This window comes from Tachysurus fulvidraco, chromosome 6 (genome assembly GCF_022655615.1).
Source record: "Tachysurus fulvidraco isolate hzauxx_2018 chromosome 6, HZAU_PFXX_2.0, whole genome shotgun sequence".
NCBI lineage: Eukaryota > Metazoa > Chordata > Actinopteri > Siluriformes > Bagridae > Tachysurus > Tachysurus fulvidraco.
In genome coordinates, this window is record NC_062523.1 from 16,381,519 (window position 1) to 16,408,319 (window position 26,801).

Genomic DNA, 26,801 nt, shown 5'->3' on the forward strand with positions numbered 1-26,801 from the left:
TAAACCTGATACTGATTCTGATTCTGATCCTGATTCTGAAGAGACAAGAGACCAACGCCCTGAAACACAGCTCCCTCTCACCTATTACTTTCACCTCACATCGACATATAAAGGTTCAGTTAAAATCATTGTCATTCAATGTCATGGCTGCACATTGATCCAATGTTTACAGATAAAACACTTCTCTTATTTCGGTTGATTATTTGGTCTTTTTTATCTTTCCAGATCACACAGCTATCTTTGATGGACTCTATTCGGGATTCAGCCTCCACTTCAGACTGGCTTTATGTCTGGCCGGTAGCGACGTAAACGGACATGCGCGGTCGCCATGTTATCAAGTTCTCCTCCCCTTTTGGTCTCGTCACAGGCGGCTAGCACTAGCACGGCTACATTACAAGGCGATAGCTGAAGAAGGAGATAGCAACTGGTAAAACTAAATGCTGGATTAAAACAAAGAGGCGTAAGAAATGGAATAAACAAATCCTGCGATATCGTTAACTTGTGTGAATACAGTCTGTCGGCCTGCCATCGTAGAGGGATTATACGATTTGACGCTTCATATAAGGTTATATTCAGACTTACAGTCTGTTAGCTGTAACTGATAGAATACAGTGTCGATGCATGCAGTTGTAGCATACGTTGTCTGATATTAATTGCGACGTTTAATTCTTATTGTCGATATTGTTTAGGCTTAATAACAGATGAGGCACGTTAAATTAACAAGCTTCTAACACACGTATTCGATAAAGAGTTGAATAAAACGCCGTTTGTTATATTGTGAGCTAGCATTAGTAAACGACGATTGTTTTTAACTTAGCCAGCTAGCTAGCGTATTAGCGCGCGACCTGGCCGTGGACATTGTTAAAACAAAGTGGAATTATTAAATCCTGGCTGTTGTTTGTGAAAGTGGACATTAGTTGTATGTGGAAACTACTTGGGCGAGGTGAAACTCTTACTAAAAAGCGGCCTGTCAACACGGCAGTTCTTCTAGTCTGTATTTACAACTCTGCCAGAGACCACCAGTAGAAATGCATCATCCTGAGTTGGCAGGAGAATCAGCGAGCTCCCGAAAAATGGCGCAGGCGGCAAATTGTCCCAGACGGACTACCGCTAACACTGCCGGTGGATCTTCTGTGTTGACTTCATCATCGGGGGCTGCCAACCTTGGCACCAACGTGGTGCCATCAGACGAGTATAAACCTTCAGCGTTGATTCAAACTCTGCCCACTGCTGCATCCTCACTCGGGTCTCAGCAACCTCCTCCCCACACCCTCAACATCCACTCGCAGTCCTCGATTTTGCCCCCAGGTATGGCCTCATCAGGGGCACAGATAAAAAAGAAGAGTGGCTTTCAGATCACAAGTGTTACTCCAGCGCAGATCTCTGTCAGCACAAATAACAGCATTACAGAAGACACTGAGAGTTGTGATGACTTGGATGAGTCCCACACAGAGGACCTGTCTTCTTCTGAGATTTTGGATGTGTCCTTATCCCGGGCTAATGATGCAGCAGGACCTGAGAGGAGCTCTTCTGAAGACACTCTAAACAATCTCCATGATGCAGAAACCCCAGGAGCTGTGTCCCCAAACCAACCACCATTACTCCCGCAAACACACAGTGCTATGGTTAATGGTGCAGTTCACCACCATCATCATACCCATCACCACCACCAGCTTCACTCTACTCCCTCTGGAAGTACTCTTTCTGCCTCATCAGTCTCTGGTGGGACACAAGCTGGGATCCCTCTTGGTAATGTAGTCATGTCTACTGTCACACCAAATCCTGGAGCTTTACCAATCATAGACCAGAAAATGCCTTCAAATGTGGGAGGAATGGTGGATAATTCCACTGTTGGCACAGTCAGTGTTGGTCAGCCCTTGATTGCTGCTGCCCCAGGAATATCTGCTGGAATAAATTCTGCAGTGTCAGATGCTACAGTTAGTGTTAAGCCCATAGCGAGCAATGTTAATAATTTAAACTCATGTGTGCCTGGTTTGGGTGGCATAAGTACTAACAGTGTAGCTCCTTCAGCTGGCTTGAATAATACAAATAACCAAAATGTAAACCTGATGCGTCAGCAAAGCAGCAGCATAAATAGTGCCATGACTATACCTACTGGCACTACCGCTTCAGCTGTTATCGGCTCATCTAGTGGAAGTCATGTGGGTATAACTGACATAATTCAACCTTCTGTTGCTGCTGCCCCTGCCTCAAACATTCAGCCTCAGCAGACCCAAATGCCTGTTCCTCATACCACCAGCTCACGTTTCCGAGTAGTTAAATTGGACTCTACTTCAGAACCATTCAAGAAAGGTAGATGGACATGCACAGATTATTATGACAAAGAGGGTCTTAGTTCTGGGTCTTCTGAAAATGTGCCCAGCACCCGAACAGCGGAGAGCATCCGCCAGTTTGTACCGGACATCTCAGAGAGAGAGACTGTTGCTGTCAGCTCAGTAAGCAGCTCAGTCAGCACTCTAAGCCACTATTCTGAAGGTGTAGTTTGTGGGGATGTTGGTGGTTCCTCAGCTGTACAGCAGAGCTTTCCACCTGGTCATATGTCAGAGTACTCCATGCCTGCTAATGTCTCCAAGCCTCAGATGCACCCACACAAGAAGGCCAATACTGCCGCCCCAGTGCCAGTTAGCAATCAGCAGCAGGCTCCAGTCAACATGGGAGGATTGCAGACAACGAGTGGCCATCCATCACCTGCTGTACCCCCTCAGCAGCTGACATATGCACAGGCAGCACAGCTCAATCCAACTCAGAATGTGCCTGGAGTCACTCAGCAGCAGATGGCATACCCTCCTGCTCCACAGGCAACTGCAGCAGCACAGGTAGCCCCAGTACATGTCACTTCACTAAGCCAAGGAGGTAGTCGGCCATCAGATTTTGCCCAAAGTCAGCAGTTAATCCAGGTTGCGGCTTCAGGATCAACACAAGCCCTGACCCACCTGTCAACCTCCATGACCCCTGTGAGTATAACTGGAAATGGGCAGGTGATGCCACCCTCTCAGCCACCAGTGGGCAACATACCTGCTGCTGTTGCTCAGTCAGTCACTCAAGGTATACTGCAACCCCAGCAGACACCACAGATGGTACAAGCCCCAACTGGTGGTGTCATAACACAGTTGGTACAGTCTACAGGTCCTGGAGTTGTGCAGCAGCTGGCAAAAGGGCCTCAGCTCCCAACACAGCTCTCTGTGGAGCAGCAGACACCTCTCAGCAGCCAAGGCATAGGAGCTCAGTTTGTCCCTGTTACTTCAAGTCTGCCCACATCTAATGTGCCTCTCAGCATCCAGAGTGATCCTCAGGCTGGCCTGGTCCAGAATGGTGCGAAGGATGGTGGGGCTCAGCCTGCTGTCAGTGCCCTTTATGCCACCTTGCCCACGCTGATGGCCACACATTTGGAGGATGCACAACGCCTTCTAATTCAACATCAGTCCCTGCTTACATTTCCCAAGCTAGCAGTTGGTGAAGGTGCCTCACAAACAGGCACCTCTTTAGCTCCTGAGGAGAGTGGTGGAGTCAGTGCCTTAACTGCCTCAGCCAGTCTGCTGAAGAACTTGCCTGTAGATGGAGAGGAAGATGGGTAAGTGTCAGATGTTTTGTTAAATGAATGTCTTAAACTATTGTGATGCTAGTTTGAATATTTCTTTCTTATTTATATATTGCATACCAGCAAATTCTACTACAAAATAATAATAATTAATGACTTTTTGTATTTTATTTTGTGTTTCCACAGTATTAAGTCATAATTTGCTCGTGATAATAGAATTTTTAAGAAAGAAAGAGGATAAATGCAGGTTGCATCAATTTATTGCTAGTCACTCTGCCCAAATGTTTACTGACACAGTCCTTTGGCTTTGCACACAGTGATGAGCTGTAATCGTATGGTGGGTTATAGTGTTTATATCAGGCTGATCATATATAAAGATCAGCCTGAAGATATATAATCAAATATACACAATACATACACAATCATTTATTTGTCTGCTGTATCATAACTCTTATGAGAACCGTTATTATACTGCAACAATAGCCTGTTTTGAAGTATTATTGCGTTTTTTTTTTTCAACTAAAATATCAATTACCAGATTCTAAAAGTATGCTTCAGTTGTACTTTTGGGATTGGGTTCTATCTCTTGTTGTGTTGTACTTAAAAGAAATATGCAGCCTGAACCAGTTGCATATCTCAATGTATAAGCTAATTAATCTGGGATATTTTTGTCATTATTGGCATATGTGGCATTCAGATAATTATTTGTAATGAAATTCTGACGACCTCTTTCATCATTATGTTGATCTATTTCACTTTCTGTGACCCATAATGGCCAGTAGGATTTTGCACTTCATGCTTCATCCCTGCTTAAAGCCAGTGCTACAGTGCTTTAGTCCTTCAGTCTGTCCAGCTGCCTCCCCACTACATGTCTATGCTTTTCTCAAACAGATCAGGTTCCAAAGCTTAAATTTCATGTTAGTACTTCTATGCCTGTTTAAATCCATCGTGCTTGATATTTCATGGAACGCTGTGGTTTCCCATATGACAAAGAGCAGCTGTTACTTATATCTGCTTTTTATTCAGAAAGTTAGAGTCCAGCTTTTTTCATTACAGCTACAATTCTGCAATTATTTTGTCTGTAATAACTAAGGAATTAATGTAAAGACAGTATTTACATATTACCACAATACCAATGATTTGTCTGTTAAATAATACAGTACTCGGTTTCAGCTACCCACTGTCTTTAATGAATGTATGCTAAACCACAGGCCATAGGCATGTTTATTTTGGAATGGGTTTGCTCACTTTAACGAGAGAGTCAGCCTGTGTGTCATATTTTAGGTGTGAACCTATGGCTAATAAGGAAGTGAATAATTGCCTGCCCAGGGCATTGTGCTGCTGAGTAAGGTGCTGCGGAAGTGACACAGGGTTGAGACAACAAAATAAATAAGCAAATGGAGAGAGAAAAATGATTAGGTTAATTTCATGTGCCCACATATATTGTGGGCATGTTTTTAGCAAATTGGCCAAACATTCTGTCCTTATTCTGCACTCAACTGTTACAGTATTAAAGGTACTCATTAAGTGAAGAATGAAATTGGTCTTAATTCAAACCTGTATGCTAACCAGCTTTGATGAATCATTGTCCCACAACAAGGGCCAAACGAGTGTTTATACATTTCCACATGCTTGAACTGACTGTATTTTACAGTCTTTTTGCTGTGTCGGTGAGATCTTTCCGCAATTCTTTGTTCTCTTTGACTCATCATTAATAATGTTTTGTAATTTTCATGATGTAGACTGGCAGACTTATTAGGAAGATGATTATCTTGTTTGCTTTTTTAACATAATCTTCCCTTGGCAGTTATTCAAGAAGCGCACAAGAGTCTCAATGAATCGCTTATTGTGTGGAGATCAAGTAGATTATCTCTCCAATTAATGGACCCTATGGAATGGCAGCGGAGAGGAAATGCTTTCACTCTGGCAATTCAGGCCAGAACAGATAAGGTGCCTGACTTATGTTGTGATGAAGCTTAGTCTTTCATTCAACAGGCTGTACTCTTAAAGTGAAAGTGTGGTGTGTGGTTCTCACGTCTATCCTGTCAAGTTGACTGGAAGTTCTGTGCTGGTATTACACTATAAAATTATTTCTATATCTTGGAGCTCCAGTCTGAAGTGTGTTATTGTAAAGAGTCTGTTTCAAAGAAGGTCCCTCATAGAATTAGGCTAGGAGTTTCTCACATTTATGTGGATCAAAATATACTACAAAATGAAAAACTATTGGGGTTGAAACATCATAAAAATAAAAAGGAAAAGATCTGCAAGACTTGCATATTTTGACTTATTGCATCGATAAGTTGTGTATCACTGTCCTGGTTTAAAACAGTTTAATCCTTAATGTAACAGCTAATTAAGACTTAAGTGATGTAAAGAAATAGTATGCTTTCTTTGGTGGTAAAACAAATTTGAGATGGGGTGTGTGTGATCTGCCATTACTGTGTGACTGACTGCTTAGAATCTATAAAAGAGGGAGCGTATCAGTAGTGTCCTATGGTTACTCAGGCTAGAAATAGCTTTCCATACTGAGTGTTGTGGCTGATTTACACTTCTGTATCTGAAAACATGCATAGGCGTCATGTGCAGACGTTCATTATGCTGCCTTCTGATGTACTCGAACATTACATGCATGCTATGGCAAAGTATGTACATTTTGAATGTTAAAGATACTTTAACTTGTTTTCACATTTCTTTTGTTTTAAAAGACTCAAAACAGTGAGCATATTTTAGACCATCTAGCCCATTTGAACCCGTTTCCCACAGAAAAAAACAGGGAGCCACAAAACTCCTTTGACATCTAAAATGAAGATAACACTGTAGTGTGTTGCATTTATGAAATCAATGAACTGCTACCGAGTAAGTTTAATTTTATTTCTGCAGGCAAACAAAAATAATTTGAACAGCTTGAACTAACCTTTTAACAAAAATGTCTAATTGAGTCCTCTTCATATTCATGACATCAAAATTTTAACTTGCCGGCTGCAGCAAACCAAAAATGCGTCTGCTTATTAGGCATACTGGGAAGCCACTCTCGTCAGCAGTAAAAGCAAATGAATCTGTCCACATCTCATTAAATGTTCTGTTTTCTTCAGAAACTTTTATTTTCTTGCATTTATCCACTATTTGCCTACCTGGGGTTGAAAAGCTTGATCTGAATTGAATGGAATTTTCAATTTCGCGCCGGCAATTCAAGTCGGCAATTATGACGCATATTTTGAGCGACAAAGAAATTAAACACGGTTTATTTTAATGTTACAAGAGCATCATAATCTTAGAAATTAGAATGACATTTTTAAGAAACTAAATAAATAAAATAAATTGAAATTAAAAATTTATTTTCCAAATCTACAGGGAGCCGCAGCAGAGGAATGAAAGAGCCACTTGCGGCTCCGGAGCCGCGGGTTGCCGACCCCTGATCTAGCCTGTTTGCATGATTTGAAAGCTGCTGTGTAACACCATGCATGTCTAATTGTGTTGTGAAGCCTTGTTAGTGCACTAGTGCTGTATTGGAAACAGTATTGGTATCGGGCCTGAAAATCTTGGGTATTACAGAAAATAAAGGACACGTTTGATCCGATTCTGTAACAAATATAGCCTGAATCACACTCTGATTCCTGTTGCTTATAGCTCAGCACGATATAAAGCGATGTGAAGTATATATGTGTTGATATTCCTAGATGAGTATTTAGCTGTTTAGCAAATCATGTGTAAGTGTTTCTAACTTGTAGTCTTTGACATTATAAGAGGATGACAAACAGCTGATTAAATACATGAAAAACAAGACATTCTGTTTATTTCTTCCTGTAGGGTAGTAGTGTTTAGTGAAGTAAGTGAAGATCTTGTGTGAATTGCTTCCATTAAATACTACTCAATTTTAAAGCTTAGAGTTTAAAATATGAACTGGGTGTGGATAATAGTGAATATCTAAGATATCAAGGAAAAAAGGTCGTAGTTGCAAGATACCTGCTCACTCTGTAAAGCTAACCATGCTCTGCTATTGAGGTTAATTAAATCAGTTTTATCTTAGTGATCATATATTTTGACACGATGCAGCATAAAATTATTTCTCTTATTGCTTATATGTAATATATTTATCCTTCAGCAGATAGCAGTTAGCAGCATGTATTAGCAAGGGATGAAAATGGTCATCGTCTACTTTAATTAGATGGCTCTATATTATATATATATTAAATGTATTATTTTAATAATTATTTTCTGTACTACTTTAAAATTATTTTAAGCCTCCAGAAACTACTGATTATGGTGATCTAATATTCTGTTTTTGTTTACTTTTGAAATGGAATGATGTCACTGCATGATTTAAAATGCAGTGACAGTTATTTTTAACGGTTTTTTAGCTGAGGAGAAAAGCAAGACAGAGCTGGAGTAAGATAAAGCTGCTGGAAGAAATTCTTTGAAAAGGCAGAGTAATTCATCTTTAATCACCAGAATATGGATGCGTTTCATGATCCCATGTAAGCAGGAAAAAAATTATTTACTTTGGTCTTAAATTGCTTGTGTAAATAGGTTAAACTCTTAATAACCAGAAAGACACTGTGCAGTAACTGTCAGTTAAGATTAATTGAAAACATATAAATACAAAAATATTTTATATATATAAAATATATATATGTGTGAATAATACATATAAAATATATATATACAGTTTAGTACATTTTAATTTAGTTTATTTCAAACAAACAGATGGAAAATCTCACTTAATTTAAAAAATGCAACATACAAACATATCCTATAGTGCATTTCTCATGAAAGCAGTTACTAGTATTGTATTAAGGCTATAGTGGTTCTCGTTTGTTAAGGTAAATACATTCCTTTGCACATATTGGCAGTTTTTCAGGTTCAGTCATGCCTTGAGCTTTTTATATGCTGAGAGCTGAATTGTTCAGTTATGAATGTGACCTGACTTGTGATTAGTTTCTGTTCCATGTTGCTCAACATTGACGTAAATCACTAATGTTCCACCCCAGTATGTCTCTTGAAAGTTTATTTCAGATAAGTAAGTGTGTTATGAGAAAATGTCATGCCTTTCCATGTGCTGGCAACAACTGAAATTAAAATCATGGAGTTGTTCCATTTTAAATACAAAGTGAAGCTTAGAGAAGTCTGAAATTAAAATATTTCATTAGAGGCTGTTGCCAGCAGGGCCTTTCCCAACATACAAGTTACAGGTATGCATTTTGTGGGGCCATTTATGGTATGCACCATTTTGCTATCAGCTGAAACATTGTTTCCTTCTATTTTTGGCCTTTTATGGGTTGTCCTATATGTGAGTCAGCAGAATTGAACTCTTCTCTCACTGAGGATTAGACAGAGCAGGAAATCTCTGGCTGAAGTGTACAACCTTGAGCATGTACCCCATGTGTTGCTTATGCTCTGTTGCCCCACAATGAGATTTCCCTGCCTTGTCCATCAGGCTGAGCTCTGTGAAATGAGGTCAGTGAGAATACAATGGTGACTGCTGCACAGAATGATGCCTTCACCAAAGCAAGTCTAATCTTTTTTGGACTTATAATTAGAAAAGTTTAATTATTTGGCTTTTCTCAAAACCGTAAAACTGTTTTACTGTATACGTATGATCAGTTTTAGAGGATTCACCACATTTAACACCAAAATTTACTTTACATACTAATTTTATACATGAAGGTATTTGCTGGCTTTTTAACTCTGCACAATTCTGGATGATCAGTGCTTCTGCTGATCTACTAACACTATTGACCATTAGATACACAGTTATATATCTGCCTAACACTTTTGGAAGAAATCCTTAAGTTTTTGTTTATCACAAATGTAGATAAACATTCAAGGCAATTTTGGCTTTAATTTAGTGCCAGTGCTATTCCTCCCTCAGACTTGAAGTAGAGTTTAAAACCATTCCCCCTGCCTTAACAAATATTTAATGATGAATCATTAAGTCTGGCTTCAATGTGAGTACCACTGCTTAATTATCTATTTTTTAAATAGGTAAACCATGTATAATTTTTTTTTTTTTTTTTTGGGGCTTAAACCTGATATGCTTTGAATAGCTTGCTAGGTTCTAACTGGAGCCTATATTTGCTTCCCTTTCTTATTAGTTCCATTGAAATAGCTTAAATGAAAGACCCAAAAAGGGTCCTGCCTGCTATGTGGAAAATAGTAAAATACTGCCTGATGGTCTAGAGCTTATATTATTGTAGTTATGTATCACTTTGTACAAAATAGACCCTCTGTGTGGGTGAGACTAAATAACAGTTGGTTCCTGCATTGATCTCTGAGCCTACCACTGTGTGAACTATTAGCACAGAGTCATTGTTTCAGCAGAATTGGCTGCCAGCCATGTCTGTCTTCCACCCCTGTCCCACATGCTAGTCAGCCCAGTTCTTTATACCAGTCCGCCTGCTTGTCTGAGCTTCCACTGAGCTGCTATAGCGACCAGCAGCCTAAAGCACAGTCAATCCCAAGCCAATGTGTTTCTTGCCCTGATTCTTTAAGAACTGGGTATGTTTCTTAGTCATGTGCGTTTGTAGCAGGTATTTATGCCATCTGCTTAAAGCAGATTAAAGCTTCATTTTACTGAAACCGAAAAGCTTTATATGATTTTGTATGCTTCAGAACTCTATGCTCTGCACCAAAATGCTGACATTGCTAAATGACTAAATGTGCTGTTATAGCCGACACTCTTATTGAAATCGAAGTACAAAACCCGCAAACAGTTGAAAGTCAAGCAAAGCATCTAGTGAATGTGCATGAACCTGACAAACTAAATAAATATTAATTTTAGAGACAATTTCAAACCTTAATTCACAGGACAAAAGGCAATCTATTACTATTAAAAATATGTTAAAAATGTTATATAAAAATTGTATACCTTTCACAGTTAATGCAAGATGAGTGCAAAAACTAAATTCAGCTGTATTTCAGTGTATGATCTGTTTGTGTTCTGAAGCTTGGATTTTTGTTTGTCCTCACTAACCATGCCAGAGGTGACAGGAAGTGATGGAGCTTCTGCCTGTTGCAGAAGTGGCTGTCTTTCTGTTTAGGTCAATAGCTGATGGCTAGTGTTCCCAAAACAACCTTGTCACTTTATTGCTCTGCCTCAAGTGATCTGGCTAACAGTTTGAGAGCAAGGCTCATGTTGTCACTCTAGTACTACACTGTAATACTGGTAGAAGTGGCACATACAGTAAAGAGAACAGTGTATTAGTTATCATTTAAGTGGAATCTATAAGTGCTTTTTTTGTATGAGGCTTTTAAGGATGCCTTTGATCATTTTTATTTTATCGCTAGCCGGAGCTCCCCCTTTCATATTTAGGGGCCTCTGAAGCCTGAATTTAACAGAAGCGCCTGTCTGAGCTTGTTTGAGTGTGCAACGCCTGAAGCTCCTTCACCATGCTGGGTTTAGCTCTGTAAATCCTAGGCATGTCCCTCAAGGCTGTTTATACACTTGCACAGAGGGAGAGAGGCCTGTTCTCCCACTCTTTGAAGGGTAGTAGCTTCTCATCAGGAGAATCAACACAGACACATTTCTTCTTGTATTAAATTCTTGCTGAATATTGTCTAGTATCATTACAGAGATTATTGAAGGTAGATTATATGTCAGCTTTATTGCTGACACCCACCATTTAGTGTGCTGTATTGGTTGAAACATCTCCAGACTTGGGAGGGGAAATTTGTATAGTATTCTGTGATCACTCTGCAAGTGGGCATGAGATGGTTTTGTGAGTTACTGAAATAAGAAAATTAATTAAGTAAATTTTTTCATATGATTTAGTTTTGGGTTGAGTATGTTAAGAGGTAGTGTTTGTTTCAACTTGGTAAAACACAGCATTGTTGGTTTAAGTCTTTGTCATCTGTAGACTGTGAAAATGCTCTACACTCTGCTCTTTGCTAAACACTGCTCAAACATTGAGTAAATCACAATTCACTAACATGGTTTTGATCATTAGGCAGACCAGCTGCATTTACTACAGCATTTGTTAAGCTGTTCTGTTATGCATGATTCCAAATGCAAGCTTAGCAGGTTTCACTTCCATACATTCTTATATTTTTTGTTGAAGTATAGTTCTGTTTTAAGTTTGAATGCAATCTAAACGTCATGAGGATGTCTGTTTTTTATTATCATTTTATTATTTTGGCTGTTTACCAGAATGTGTGGTGATCATACTTCTGGGATGGCTCACATATTGTGTCAGACTACTAACATGACAGGTTGGGTTTGAGTTTGTTTTATGTTCTAGTAGGTAACTATTGGAGATAAATAAATTTTAAAAAATTACACAGTAAATTGTGATGCGTCAGCGAGCATGCTTTAACCATGCACCCCAAAGCGCGCGCACACACACGCACGCACGCACGCACGCACGCACACGCACTTCACACTTTAGTATGGGGCAAAAAGCATAGATCCAGTGACATTCATGCAGTATTGATGGAGAACTTTCCTCTCTGCTCTCTCAGGCCATTCATTCACCCATTCAGTAGTACAGGTAATATGAGACATATATAGAGTCAGACAGATAAGTCAGATGGCATACACTGCTGTTGTCTGGTTCATACTGTCCTCACTTCATTCATGTGTGAATGTCCACATTACCTCACCTCTCACTTGCAGTACTGTTAAAATTTATTCACTGTTTAGGGTTATCGTATGAGCTCAGAAATTAATTACTGACAATCATAACATTTTAGGTGGAAATTCTATTAGACTAAATATGTTAATAAATGTGAATTCCTATAATAAATAAGATACATAAATTAGATAAATGAGAAATTTGTGATCAGCTAAAACAAGAAAAAAATCCTCATTTGCTCTAGTGATCCCAAGAAATCTCAACGAAAAGGTCTAGCAGAAAAGGACTTTTAGTTGCTCAGTGGTTTCATGTGAGGCAGGATGCATAGTTTTCATATGACAAAATATTACTCATCCTTTTCTCTACTGAAATGATGAAACACCCTTCTGCAAAGTGCCAGAGGCTAGGTTCATGATCGTTCTCATGTTAGCACCCTAATCAGCTGAAGGAAGTGCTGGTGATAATGGACGTCACAGGCTAGTGATGAATCTGGTTCTTAGTTGTCAAAACTGTCCTATACTAATCATGGCATACCCAATATACTGTAATCATTTCACTTCCCAATAAAATGTTTTGATGCTTATTGCAGTAAGTAAAATAGAGTAATGCTGTAGAATTTGAAGAAAAATTTGGAAAATTTAGGGAAATTCTGGAACAGGCAAATGTAATCTAATATGATTAAAGCAGTAGTTAAAAATTGCTGTGGGTGTGGGGTGTTTACTGGGTGTGTGCATATTTGGATAAGTAGGTGTATGGCTCCCCCTGCAGTCTGGCTAGATTGTGTGTGTGTGTGTGTGTGTGTGTGTGTGTGTGTGTGTGTGTGTGTGTGTGTGTGTGTGTGTGTGTGTGTGTGTGGGGCGAATTTGTTTATACAATTAGTTGGAGGTCTCTTTTAAGATTTCTCTAAGGTTATGATAAGTCATTATTTCATGAGAATAACTGTTTTTTCCTATCATGAATAATCCCACTTTCTTTTGTCATGATCGGTCAAGGTAGTGTTTTTATTTATTCTTGAATTGAGTGTGTGGGTGTTGCAGGTTGAATTTTGTTGTTAATGATTTTGTAGACTGAAGACATTTTGGGTTTGAATATAAGAAGAGAGTCTAGAATTTCAGCATTTATTTCCTGGTATTTCTATGCAGGAGTTTCTTGTTAACTGTGTCCTGTTCAATTGTGCAGTGAATGATATAATGTTACATTACAGAGCTATAGTAGTTCTGGACATAGTTAGCTATCATCAGTTCAACTATTTGGAATTTCCTGGAAATGTAGAAACCACTGGTGAATCTAAGCAACAGACTGAATGTGGAGATTTCATCTGTGAAGCGTTTATCGAGATATAGTCATGGCTTGTATTTTGTGGAACTGTTCCTGGAACAGGTGGAATAATGTTTGATTGATGATGTACCCCCAAGATGGTGGTAGCAGAATTAAACCAGAAGTCTACAGGAACATTTTGTATGCTAGTGTAAAGAGAAATGCATCCAAATTAATCAGGAGGAATTTCATTATGCAGCAAGACAATGCTCCAAAACACACTGACTTTGCCAACACGACAAAGGTTCTAGCCTGGTAATCATTTGACCTTAATCCTTCTGAGCAGCATTTTACCTCCTGGCTGTATTTGTGCTGGGATACTGTGATTCCAGCTGTTTCCTTAGAATCCCACTAGTTTTCTGCTTTTTAATCTCTGTAATTTGTTTTTACATAAATATTTGAAGTATAAAGCAACATAATCACCATATGTGTTCAAGAGGCAGTGATTCATAGTGTTAAAGCAAAGTAATGGAATGGTATTAAAATCTCACTGTCATTGCCAATCTCTTGTAATTCAGTTATGTAAGCTGATGAACTCCTCCACAGCCTTACAAGTATGGTAAGCTGCTTTCAGGCTCATAATGATGCATTTGGGCATGCGCTAAATATTTTATTACAACTTTTTGTTTATTGTAAACATTGGAACTTTCAGAAATGGATCCTTTTAGCATTTACTAAACAGCATTTAACAGATCTATGTCTAGCACATCTGCAATGTATGTTATAAGCACAGACAGATATTTCAACACATTTCTGCAAAACACATTTTTACATAAAAATGTTTTACCCCCCCCAGATGAAATTGTGTGGGAGATACCAATTATACTCAAGGTAGCTCAGAGTAAACAGAAAAATATCTGGCTGCATAGATGCCATACAACTTTAGTGTTCAAAATAGATTTCTTTCTCATTCTAAAGTAATCTTTAATTGTATTATATAGTAGTGGATAAAAGACTCTCCTTCTCCCCTGTTCTTTGATTTCCATACATTTTTAATTGCAGCATTGCAAGGTAAGGTGTAAGAGAGTCTGTATTACTTGCATGTTAAATGAGTGTAGTATTTTACACTTTTAAAAGTTTTTTGATTTTGAGTGCATTGAAGTTGTTTCTGCTTTACTTCTGAAACCTATATTTGCTTTCTTTGTTCAGTCCTCTGGGGGTGTTGTAATATTTTCAGTTTATTGTATTTCTATACATCAAATGTTAATTCTAATGCCATATTTGAATTATTTGACAGTTGTGCAATGCACTTATTTATTCTCAATAAATACTCCTTTTTAACTATAGGTTTACTAGATTCCTGAACAATGCATCAGGGTGGGTGGTTTCCAGGCCTTGCAATATCTGACATGTACACTAGGGACCAGACTTGCTCCAACAGAGATTATTGCCTTCCTGCAACTCTTGTTTATGGAAGTTATGCTTTATATTTGTTTGTGTGGGCATTGAATGTCAATCTGAAAATGACATTTAATGTGGGCACTGTTTGCATTTCAGCATGCCAGCTGTCTCAGGGCTAACCACGACTACCTACTCCTTAAATCAACCTTTTCTGTTGGGGGAAATATGTTTTCTTTTCATTTTAGGCAGCAGGTAACCAGACAGTTATTGATATTTGTGGTAGGTATCATGAGGGAGAACAAAATATGTCAAGTTACCTCTAATAACATCCAAAAGCAGTAACAATCTTTGCTTGGTGACTAAATTAATTTCAGCAGTTTTTCAACTCACTGACCTCAGTCATTGTATACTGTAGTGTGATTCCGTGTAAAAACTGTGAGGTTCAAATTTTGTAAATATAGTTAAAGTGCTGATGAAGTAGAGAGGCATGAATGTGCAAAAACGTAATCTGGATTTCACCACAATGACATTCTCACCATTTCACTTACGAACGTCATAGGCAGTCCATTTAACTTTAAAAAGTTCAGTGGCCCTTAACGGTGGGAATGTTTCTTTTAGTAATGTGAACGCTCACTGTTAGTTGGAAGGTCATTTCACTATGGGAGATTAAGAGTTTTCTACTCTTAACCTCTGAGTTTGACTGCTTACAGTGGCACTTAATTAATTTCATTTTAAACTGGCCAGTGTTATTTACATCTACATTTATCTCATTTTATGCAACTGAGCAATTGAGCGTTAAGGGCCTTGCTCAAGGGCCCAGCTGAGGCAGCCTGGTGGACCTGGGCATCGAACCTTCCAATTGGAAGTCCAGCACCTTAACCACTTGGCTACCATATCTCTCGTCTTATGCTAGGTCTGGAGCCTGTCCTGGGAACACTAAGGTGGGAATACACCCTGGATGGGCCACCAGTCTATCACAGGTCACCATGTACATGCCCACATTTATACCTAGGGAAATTTATCAGCATATCTATACACATGCTTTCGAGTGCTTGGAGGAACCTGGAGAAAATTCACACAGAGGTGTGCAGAATAGGTAAAACTCCATACAGGTAGTAGTTTGTGCTCAGAATTGAACCAGTGACCCTGGAGCTGTGAATCGACACCACTTTTAGCAGATGTGATTTTCATAGTTATTGTATTCAAATTATGAGTAACAGAAACTCATTGTCCTTTCTGTCATTCTCTCTTAATTGTTTACAATCATGAGATATGCTAGTATTCTATTAAGTTCTTTAATTTACATGCTGCATGGAAGTAGTGACCTACTTTTTTTTACGTTGTTCTAAAGCTATCCTTAGAATAAGCATGTTTCCATATGCTTTGTGATATCTCAAGTAAAGATGGGAGGGTGCTTAGGTTGTCCTGATCACAGTAGAGATGCAAGTGTAAGCTTTGCATCTGATGTAATCCTACAGTAATCAGAGATGCTGGGCACTTTGTCACTAGATGTTAAATATTGGGGAGAATGATTTTCAGAAAGGTGCTCCTTAATCCTAACTAATACCCATTTGATTATCTGTGAACTAAATGTAATCAGAGGTTTACATTTTTCGCTGTGTTCCTTGGCATTGAGAATTTTTTTTATTATTAAGGAATATGTCTTCGGGTTAAAAATCTTGATACCTCAAAGCAACAAAAAAAAATCTTGCTTTTGGAGATGTGTAGATTCTAATATGGCTTTTTTTTTTATGGCTGAAAAAGCTGTTCATAACATAAGGGAATCAGTTGGACTAAGTGGAAGCACTGATAATCATGTGGGGGACATAGAATCTTAAAGGACTTGTATCTTATGGATTCTTATTATTGAGGTCATATTAGTGTTGATCTGACTTAGTTTTTTTAATGTCCCTTTCTTACTCTGGCATTCCTCAGTCATGCATGCCTACTGTCCTCTCCAACAGCACACCTCTGTTCTCTTGCCAGAAGTGCGGAAGGCGGAAGTATACCCTCTCACTCAGGCCTCACAGCCAGTTCCTGAACTAACAAAAGGCAAAGGGGCTAATGAGTTTAGCGTGTCTAACCCTGTACTATGATCTTGCATTCACAGAGATTAGTACAAACTCAGCACAAAAATTAGATTTTGTTTATCTTTACTTGTACAGACTGCTACCGAGGTTTTTCCTGTTTATTCCATAGCTGTTTAGGAAGAGTTAAGGAGAACAATAAGATGTTGGGATTTTTCATGAGAAATCATCTTTTAGACTGGAGAGATGTACTTTGACATAATTGTCCTAAGTGACCTTGAATTCTGTGCTCTATTTCATCTGCCTTTGAATCAGATGATTTGTTGAATTGTTTGAATGGGATCTAGAAATCCTTTCATCTGGTTTTAGTCTGTAGTGTGTCTGTAGTGTAAATGTCCTTTTCAACAGATTGAAACAGTGCAAAACATTTCCAAAACTGTACATGCATACCTATGTCTGCTTTGTTTTTGTTTTACTTAATGTCACAGTTACAGTATATTTATCCAGCTGTGAATCATAATGAACCCTTAAAATTTTCTATATAAACAGAGTTTTAGCCTTAATTGTTTAAACTGTACTCAAACTGTAAGGATTGTACCTTTGGCTTGAGGTCATCATAAAGCCTTTGTAGGGTGTAGCACTGTACTGGTGTCATATTTATACTCATATTTATTTAAGTGCTTTTGGTCTAACAGTGCATTTTACTGGCAAATTTGGGAAGCCAATTGAGACGCTGCAGGTGTGCTTTCATGTACAAGCCAGCACAAGTCTAAAATGCCCTCGCAATGCACAGACACTTTCAGCGGAGGGATTGTTGCTCCCATGCAAACTGGATCTTGCCGGTTGTTGTCTGTGAATGTTCCTCTTGGAATTGGGGCAAACCAATAGGGAGAGAACAGTCATCGCGATCTGACGTGACAGATGGAGAGAGCGAGAAAAGGGCGGGGAAATAAGCTTGGTGAATGTAGGAAAATAGGCAGCTCACTCTATAGTAATAATAAGGTACCAGAAAGCGATGGGGAGCAATATGAAAAAGCATGCAGATTATGTTAAACTGGGCCAGCTGCTAGATTTTTTTTTTTTTTAATTCTGTAATTTTAACCCCAAAATGAATGTGGGATGGGGGGGTGTACATTGTCGATGTCATCTTCTGCACTTTATCATAGGATGAAAGAGAGCCAGGGATGACGCACAATTCTCAGTCACTGCTGCTAACCCTGCATTCCCAGTGGTCACCCTTCAGTATGAAGCAGATGAGCCATATGTGTGTTATGCCTTTTGAGGACAAAGTCTCTCTTCTATCATATGGTTGTTAGTTTTATGTGGTGACACTGGGGAAGGAAGCTAAATATCTTCTCCACTCATGCCTGGCTTTCAAAGAAGTGATTTTTCCTTTAGGGAGTTATTGGTCAGCTGCTGCATTTATCCAACACAATAAATACACATCACAACGAAAGCACAGTTTAAGAAGAGCAGAGCATGGATGTTATTAAGCTTTGTAGATCAGTGTTAACAATGCTCCCTATATAGTTTAAGTTTTAAATGCATTTTATTGTGACACTTGCCTGTAATGTCTGAACGTTAAGCTCACTTCTAAGCCAATGCTATAAAGTCAGCATTCTGAAGCAATGTGTAAGTTTTAATAAAATGCACTCAGTTCGAATGTCCATAGATGGTGGGTGCTGTCTTTTTAAATGCTTTCATAGACTATCAAGCAATTCTCTTTCTGACCTCCATGAAAAGGTAGTGAACTAGCAGTATACTAAGGAAAATACTATATGTTCACATTTTTGTTTCAGACTGTTGACGGTTTTGAAAACGTGCAGTTGACATGATCAAATTAAGGGTTCAAGTGGAAGTAATGCTTGCGCTTGACTGGCCATCTGTATCAAGAACATCATGTATAGTACAAACAACCCCCATCATGCTTAGCCAAATTACTGACCTCTCTACTATTGTATCACTTCGTCGGTTAACTGGAGCTTGTCCTTGATGCACTCCTTGCTGGTCTGCTTAATTGGAAAGCCTTTACTGTACTTTCATGTATTTGACTCTTGGCTTAAGAACAGTACACATTAATACAGTTCCACACTTGTTAATAAAGTATTTCTACTTCTATTGTATATCACAGATGATCTAAACTGACAAGTTTTTTGACAGACTGCGTGGGATTCAGTTATAGGGATGGAATGTGCGAGTTTGTATAGATTTGGTAGCTAAGACAGTGCCCAATGTTGTCATGCTGTAACAGACACTTTGTTCTCAATTTTACTTTTCAGTTCACTTGAGTGGTTTCTCACAGGTTGTCTTTACTGACCTGTTTGCCTTTAAGCGAATCCTTTACATGCCAGAAATCACTTCACATTACTTATACTTTCTGCCTCTGTATACAGATGAGCACAGTTATGTAACGGCTAACGGGAGATGCTTTTCACACTTTCTCAAAAACTGGAGCACAACCAGGTACAGAAGGTGTCTTGAATATATATATATATATATATATATATATATATATATATATATATATATATATATATATATATATATATATATATACACACACACAGTATAACCTAACAATGGAAAAAAGTGGAAAATTCAGCTTCTCCTATGGCCAAGATTGAGAACAAATTGTTGAAATAGGAATTGCTAATTGAGAGGATATTATGAATATCATGGTTGACAGATTTCACAGCTGCTATCTGTTGAATCATAGATGCTGCTTTTGAAATGAATGCCATTGGATAAAAGCATGATATTATTATCCTTTACCAGGATTTTTAGCAACCCGTTGAGCTCAGGCATTAGTCTTTTAATCGTTTGTGTTTAATTCACATGCACATTGAAGCACTTCACTTTGCTCCTTTTCTTGCTCATGGAGTGAAACCTGCTGTGGCTATCCAGTCTTTTCTGTGTGTGCTGCACTGTGAGAGTGGGAGCTGGAGAATACAGGATGAAGCTCTGTTGTGCAACCTGCTGCTGTCAGCCCAAATGGCAAAATGACGTACACGCTCATGCTGAGTGGCAATGTGGCACACATTTCTCTGTGTAATAGATAAGCATGTGCTGCTGATGATTTATTCAGTATACCATCTTACTCTATATTCATGGTATTGTGCACATATATATCATTGAAAGTACAATATTATGGTGACGTAGTAAAGCTTAAACATTTTACAAAGTACATTCTTATTTAAAAATGTAATAATAATAAATAATTCCACAAAGAATAGAATAAGTCCTGTATATTTTCCTGACCAACTATAGAAACCGGCAGCAGAGTCTGTATAGATGCTAGTGTATTTGAAGACATAAAAGCTCAGCTAAACACAACTCATCGCACCAACATCCAACACACACACTCAGGGTTGTTTAGACAGGTATAGTCCCTTCTATTGTTGGGCTCTTTTCCGATAATTCGGTGTGAGTAGACTAAACCTGTGAGACATGCACATGCTTTATCAGCTGTGGTCACTTTAAGCCATTGCTGACATAAAACACTGATGAGAAGTGACAAGATAAGTCCAGGCTGACGTGCAGGGGCCCATCTCTTACAATTCTGCAGTTGGAGAAGGAAATGCATGATGCAGTGGCGGGAAATGAGGAGGAGGAGAGAGTGGGTTGGGCTATGTGAGATTTGGGTGGCCTATGATGTAGTGTGGGCAGCAGCCTCCAGAGCATCAGTTTGTAAAAACACTGATCATTGGAAAGGTCTTAATCTGTGCCGATGGTTTATGTAACTGTGAGTCACATGATGTGACATCACAGCTTGTCCCACTCTTGTTTTCTATCAATTGCTCGCAACTCTGCTTGTTAGACATACAAAGGCAGCACAGAGGAGACCGCTGAAAAGACCGGCATGCAACCCTTGGACTGCTTTTTGCATTTTTATGCCGGATACACAGTAAGATACTGCTTGTGGTCCTCATGTGTATGTGTTTGTGCACTGTGGATTGTAGTGGATTGAATTCTGTTATTGAAGGATTGCTGATTGACGGATCAATGAGAGAAACAGATCTCCAGGTGCAGGGCCGGGACAGAATGGCTGTAAAGCTTTTGTTCTGGGAGTTGGAAAAGCATCTGAAGAGGTAACGTTCACAAATGAAAAGGACCAATGCCTGTGGAACATTGTTTTCAGGCCTTTCTGTGGACATATCTATTTATAGTTTGTGCTGCAATGTCTTTTTGTATTTCATTTTGATAATTAGCTTCAAATCCTTCCTGAATGCAAATGCTATATTTTTTTTAAAACTCTGTCCTCATTTTATTTTGAAGTATATGTGTAATATTCTGTGCTTTCATTGTCGAGATAATAGTCAGTGTGGATGAAGTTAGCTAATGATCTTTCATGGTGTGTTGTGGTTGGCCCAAAACTGAATTTTTGCTTAAGTCACCAAATCGGGGGACACAAAGTTGTTTGAATGACATTAGGCTAAGGGACTGCATTTGTGCACTGAGACCACGAAGAGATGACGTATATTTGGACACTAATTACTTAAAGCCTCTTCCAGGTAAGAGCCTAAGAAGAGCTCGTTGCTCCTTGAGCTATTTGGGTCCTGTCCCTTGTTTGTTGGCCTGCTGTGTTTAACTGGTCTATATTTATTAGAAACCAAGGAAATTACTAGTCTACCAACATAATCCTGAGGCAGCTTTATACATTCTATAATTGCATATATGTTAAGATAATACTGAGCTATTAAGATATTAAGTGTAGTTTGATCTAATGTGGTAACTATATTGTGGCCATGATATCACCCTAATGTCTTTTTTCTGCCACCTGGCACAAATCCACACGAACATACAGGAGTTATAACATATTTAGTAGCTTCCACACAGGTTAAAATAGAAGCCTAGAGGTAGGCTTCCAGTTCTGTCTAGAGGTCAAGCATGCGGAGACCTTTAGAAGTATACATTCACTTCTCAGAATGCATACTTGTAAATAATACCCCTTTTAGTCATATATATACTGGTGGAGTCCCTTTAACACATCAATTCAGTGTTCTGTTTTTAAGGATAAATAAATCAGTAAATATATATCTAAAAACACTACACATCTCTATGCATTATTATTTTGTATAGTGAAGATTAGCAGCAGCATGAGGTTCACACTTGGTTAGTATTTGTAAGCTGATCTGTGAACTTTTACTATTTACTTGATATTGGAGGAAAAACAAACTCTATACAGGCTCCTATATTAGGATTCATCATGAATAGCACTGAATAAATAACTATTCTAATAATAAATAACTATTCTAATAAAACATACTAAGCCTTAGTACAACACCTAATATAAGAAGATCTTTTCTAGAACAAAGAGTTGAATCTGCTTAATGATTCTGTAATATGCTTTGTGTGTGTGTGTGTGTGTGTGTGTGTGTGTGTGTGTGTGTGTGTGTGTGTGTGTGTGTGTGTGTGTGTAAGGTTGTCGTATGTATGTGTAACGTTGTCAGCATTGTGTATTTGTTTTTAATGGTTATGTGACCTGGTAGAATTCACTAATAACCAAATGGCCCTTTCAAAAGGAACATATAATAGATTCTAGCTTACTTTTTATCACACAAATAAAATTGTTTTGGTGGGTCACTCTGGTCAAATTATTTATTCTTTCATAGTGATAATGCCGGTGATGTTCAGTTGTCTCTGACCTGACAGGCTCTTTACGTGGGGTTGCTAATGAAAGGCAATTACTTATCACAGTATTGGCATGGATATTATACCCCATACACATGTGCTCATGTTAGTTTGCCTGTATTACTGTACTCCTTGCAGAAACACTTAACTTTACACTTATTATGGTTTTCTTCTAAAAACATGTCCTTGCTTCTTTCTATCCATTTGTCACTTCAGACATCAAATCTTCAGAACGTGTGAATTTCCGAAGAAATTAGGCTAGTGCGAAAGTGGCTAATTTGCTTTTTGGAATATTTTTGGCTTCAGAAAATAAGTTTTTTTTTTAATCATTTCTAGATCTGTTTCATGTCTAGCTGCTGTTCTATTTACTTCAAAAGTGTCACCTTGTATTTGCTGCATCTGTGATTAGCATTTGAAGTTCTGTATGGTTTTAAACACCACTGTACGTTACTTGTGACCGCTTTAGTTGTGGAAGCTATTTTTTGTAAACGAAAACTGATCCGTTTTAGATAATGTACATATAGTTATATATTATCAGGTAAATTCTTAATCTTAATCTTGCTATTTGTGTAGACTTGCATTATTACATTAGATACAGTATTAGTTGATGGAAATCATGAATATTTTAATTTGGTACACTGTTGTAAAAAAAAATAATAATAATACATTGTTCTGGTGAAACCGGAATTTCCTTATTAGGAAGCAGGATTTTAAATATATTAGGAGCGGTGGCGCTGCTGAGCTTCCAGTGGAGGCGTTACCGCATAAATTATTCAAAACACGATCCTGCTCCACCAATAGGGTGCAACGTTGCGCTGTTTTTCTCGGATATTTTATGCAAATAGTGCAGGCTGCAGATTTTTCAGCAGAGCGGAGATGAGCTGACCTTGGAGATCCTTTGTGCGGCGGAGGTGGATGTTCGCTCCGCCGATAACCAGCCTTTCTTTCCGAAGGTCGACTTTTTCCACCAACCGATTCAATGTAAACCGCGGACACACTATATAACGCTCGCGAATCGCTTGAGAGTTACATTTTTCTTGCTTCTGTGTCGGTATATATGGAGGAAATAGCATGAATTCTCAGTGCTACTCGGTGGCGATGGATCTTGGTGTTTGCCAGCTAAGAAATTTTTCGATATCTTTTCTGTCATCACTGCTGGGAGCCGAAACTTCCTCCGTGAAGCTCGACAATAGGTATTAAAAAAAACAGACCGTGGTGTCCTCCATAGGTCTGTAATTTAGCTGTATATTAGATAAATATCGTTTTAACTCAGTCTGATTTCTGCTTTCTTACTCGCACTCGATGCATTTGTCAGAGAAAAAGATGCTGCATAGAGAAGTGCTCAATAAAGCTGGGCAATTTTACTCTTATATTTTAAACACCCCCCCCCCCCATATATATATATATATATAGATATATATATATATATATATATATATATATATATATATATATATATATATATATAAGCCTCGTATTTAACGAGTTAATTGTTTTTATGTTTTTAGGCAATGTTTATTATTTATAGATAACCTGATTCTGATAATGTTCGGTTTTGTGCAATGACTGAATGTTTAAATGTTTTTTTCCCCTAACAGCAGCGAGTTGAGTCGTTTTTTCCGTCCTATTAATCTCGGCTGTGTTTGGTTTTTATTTTTCAGCTCTTCGGGCGCTAGTGTTGTGGCCATCGACAACAAAATCGAACAAGCCATGGTAAGTGTGTGTAGATTTCTTTTCTTACTAAAACGAGGCGGTTCTGAGGCGGAAGATTAGAGTAGATTTGTGCAGTAAAGCGAACAGTAATGAGTGAGAGGACGGAGCTGCATCAGCATCTGTAAGTGTCCAGTGAATTACATAATCTCCACACAGTGGGGCTCAACGCTAGTGCAGTGCCGCCTCACATCCCTGAACACTTCAGATCTGTACATGTTATGGTTAATACCGCCGACATTACAAACACTTAACAGCTCTGCTGTTTTTACCTCGTTGTTTTTCTCGTTTCCAGCTGCTACATTTACACCATTCGGCTTTACCGCTTGTAATTTAACACTATTATTTCACTTAACGAGTATTTAATATTTTCTGCGAATACTCATTATCATTGCCGACATGTACAGAAACCCAAACAATACTCCTGTCTATTTTAATGTTTTGAATGTGGAGTCATATTTCCTGCATAATGCCGTGATCAGGAGCTGCACTCGGCCTCACGCGAGCCTGTGCCTCGTTACTGTTGCTAGGCAAAGGCCTAAGCTTTTACAGGCGGTTATAAATATCTCCGCCTCTGATTGGCTCAGCTCGGTGTGGGACGGCCATTTTGTTCTCTGGGTGACGCGGAGTATAGCAAGAGCCGGTAGTGCTGAATGCAGGTATTCCCAACCTGAACACATGCCCACTGCTTTCCTCAGCGTTGCATCAGTTTGCCTCAGGTATGCTGCCGAAATGGACTAAAAATCATGTCGACAATTCAGCGTTCTCATTTTAAAATGAACACGAGGATTATCCATGACAAACATAACCTGTATAATTGAAAACTTCACTAAATCAATTATTTGTACCTTAAACAGTGGTGTGACAGTTCAGGTGTTTCTGTGACATCTTGTGTGGTTTTCTTGCTGGAATTTAACTATTATTTTTTACTCGATCAGATTACTCAGAATGCTTTGTGTTCTCTGTCTCCAGGATCTAGTGAAGAGTCACTTGATGTATGCCGTTCGAGAGGAAGTAGAGGTGCTGAAAGAGCAAATCAAAGAGCTGATAGAAAGAAATCTTCAGCTGGAGCAGGAAAACAACCTGCTGAAGAATTTAGCCAGTCCAGAGCAGCTGGCTCAGTTTCAGGCCCAAGTTCAGAGTGGTTCTCCACCATCTTCCACACAGGGAGCACAGCAACCAGCGATGCCAGTGCAGCAGCTCCCTCCACAGAACTCTGGACCCTCAGTGTAACATCCAAGTATCCTGTGAAGAGGAGTGAGTAGTCAACTGAGCTAAGGCAGACTACAGAAGCAATTACAGAACATGATATTGGAGGAATTATATAAATTAAATATAATTGGATATTATATGCCTCTTGCACAAGAGGATTTTGTCAAAGTTTGCACATATTTAAAGTCTAAGAACCTGACACAGGCTACACTGCATTGCTGTGCACACTGCTGACAGTCCAGTAAATTGATGACATGTTGGATATTGCCAAACTGCATGGATTGTGACTGTTGGGAGAAAGAAAATTCGAAGTGGACACAACTCAATTCACTGTGCCTCTGTCTAAAGGATTTTAAGCGATGTCATTTTTTCAGTGGTAACTCTCGGCTTTGTAATGGTGTTTCCATACCTCACTTACTTTTGTAGTGGAAATGCTGAAATGATTTTTTTAAGACTCCAAAAAGCAAGCACTTTAATGGTGATAAATGTGAAAATTCTCTGAACAACCAATCAGTGCACCGTCAACTACGTCGAAGGTGTATGAGATGGTGTCACAATTATTTGCATTAGTTTCATCATTATACCTGGGTGAATGAAGGGAGTAAAGTTGTTTAAGAGGGGATGTATTGATTTTCAGTATTTAACATTCAATTCCTTATTCTATCTGTTGCGACTTTAAAGCTGCTGTTCCAGTGCAGTGACTCAAGAATCTGGGGGAAAATATGTTGAGAGAATGAATGGTAGAATGAATGTGGGCTCCTGTATATCCTTGTATATTTAGTGTAAGTAATCTGTAAAATAGTGATTTGCGAGAAACACTAAGAGACACTATTTAGGTTGTACAAACTAAAGACGGGGTTGTTGGTTTGCCTGAAATATTTGACTTTTTTTATGCTGTTATTCAAGAACTGAGGTTTCAGTCTTAGGATATTTACAGGACAAAAGACAACTACTCAACTTCCTGGCTGTGTTAACACCTGCTGTAAACCTTGTTCACTTGAAGTTATTTGAAGTATATTGCACCCATGTGATTTGTTTCTGTTTTTGACAGTGAAGTACTCTGGAGATCAAACCTTCAGCTTAGTTATTCTGAATATAATTAATAACTAATATGCATTATTACTGCATTATATATAAGTTGTATGCTTATGTTGTGTGCATGTCTCTCAAAACCGGTGATAAGATGTAAAATAGTTCAATTGCACTTCACAACTCCCAATAAAATGTTTAAGGAACCCTGGCTGAGAACATTATTTTAGGTAGGTGAGCGAGAGAGATAGAGCGGCATAGGTTCGATAAGATAGTCATTACCTTTAGAATTTGTGTCTTGCCCTGTTTGTCAGGTCAGGTGTTCCGAAAGTTGCTGCGGTAAGATTGATAATGTCCCAGATGTTTCAAACTATTTCTTGGTTACAATTTATCAACATATTTTACTTC

At 38.6% G+C, this 26,801-nt stretch overlaps 1 protein-coding gene across 1 annotated transcript; it reads left to right on the top strand.

Annotated features, from left to right (window-relative positions):
* On the top strand, positions 1-26,599 carry tsc22d1 (TSC22 domain family, member 1). The gene is given in 5 exon segments (XM_027164287.2): positions 1-113; positions 226-1,021; positions 1,024-3,592; positions 24,104-24,155; positions 25,125-26,599. Coding segments are annotated over 4 exon segments (2,982 nt in total). The 5' UTR covers positions 1-113; positions 226-921; the 3' UTR covers positions 25,386-26,599.
* Positions 26,600-26,801: the final 202 nt, after the last annotated feature.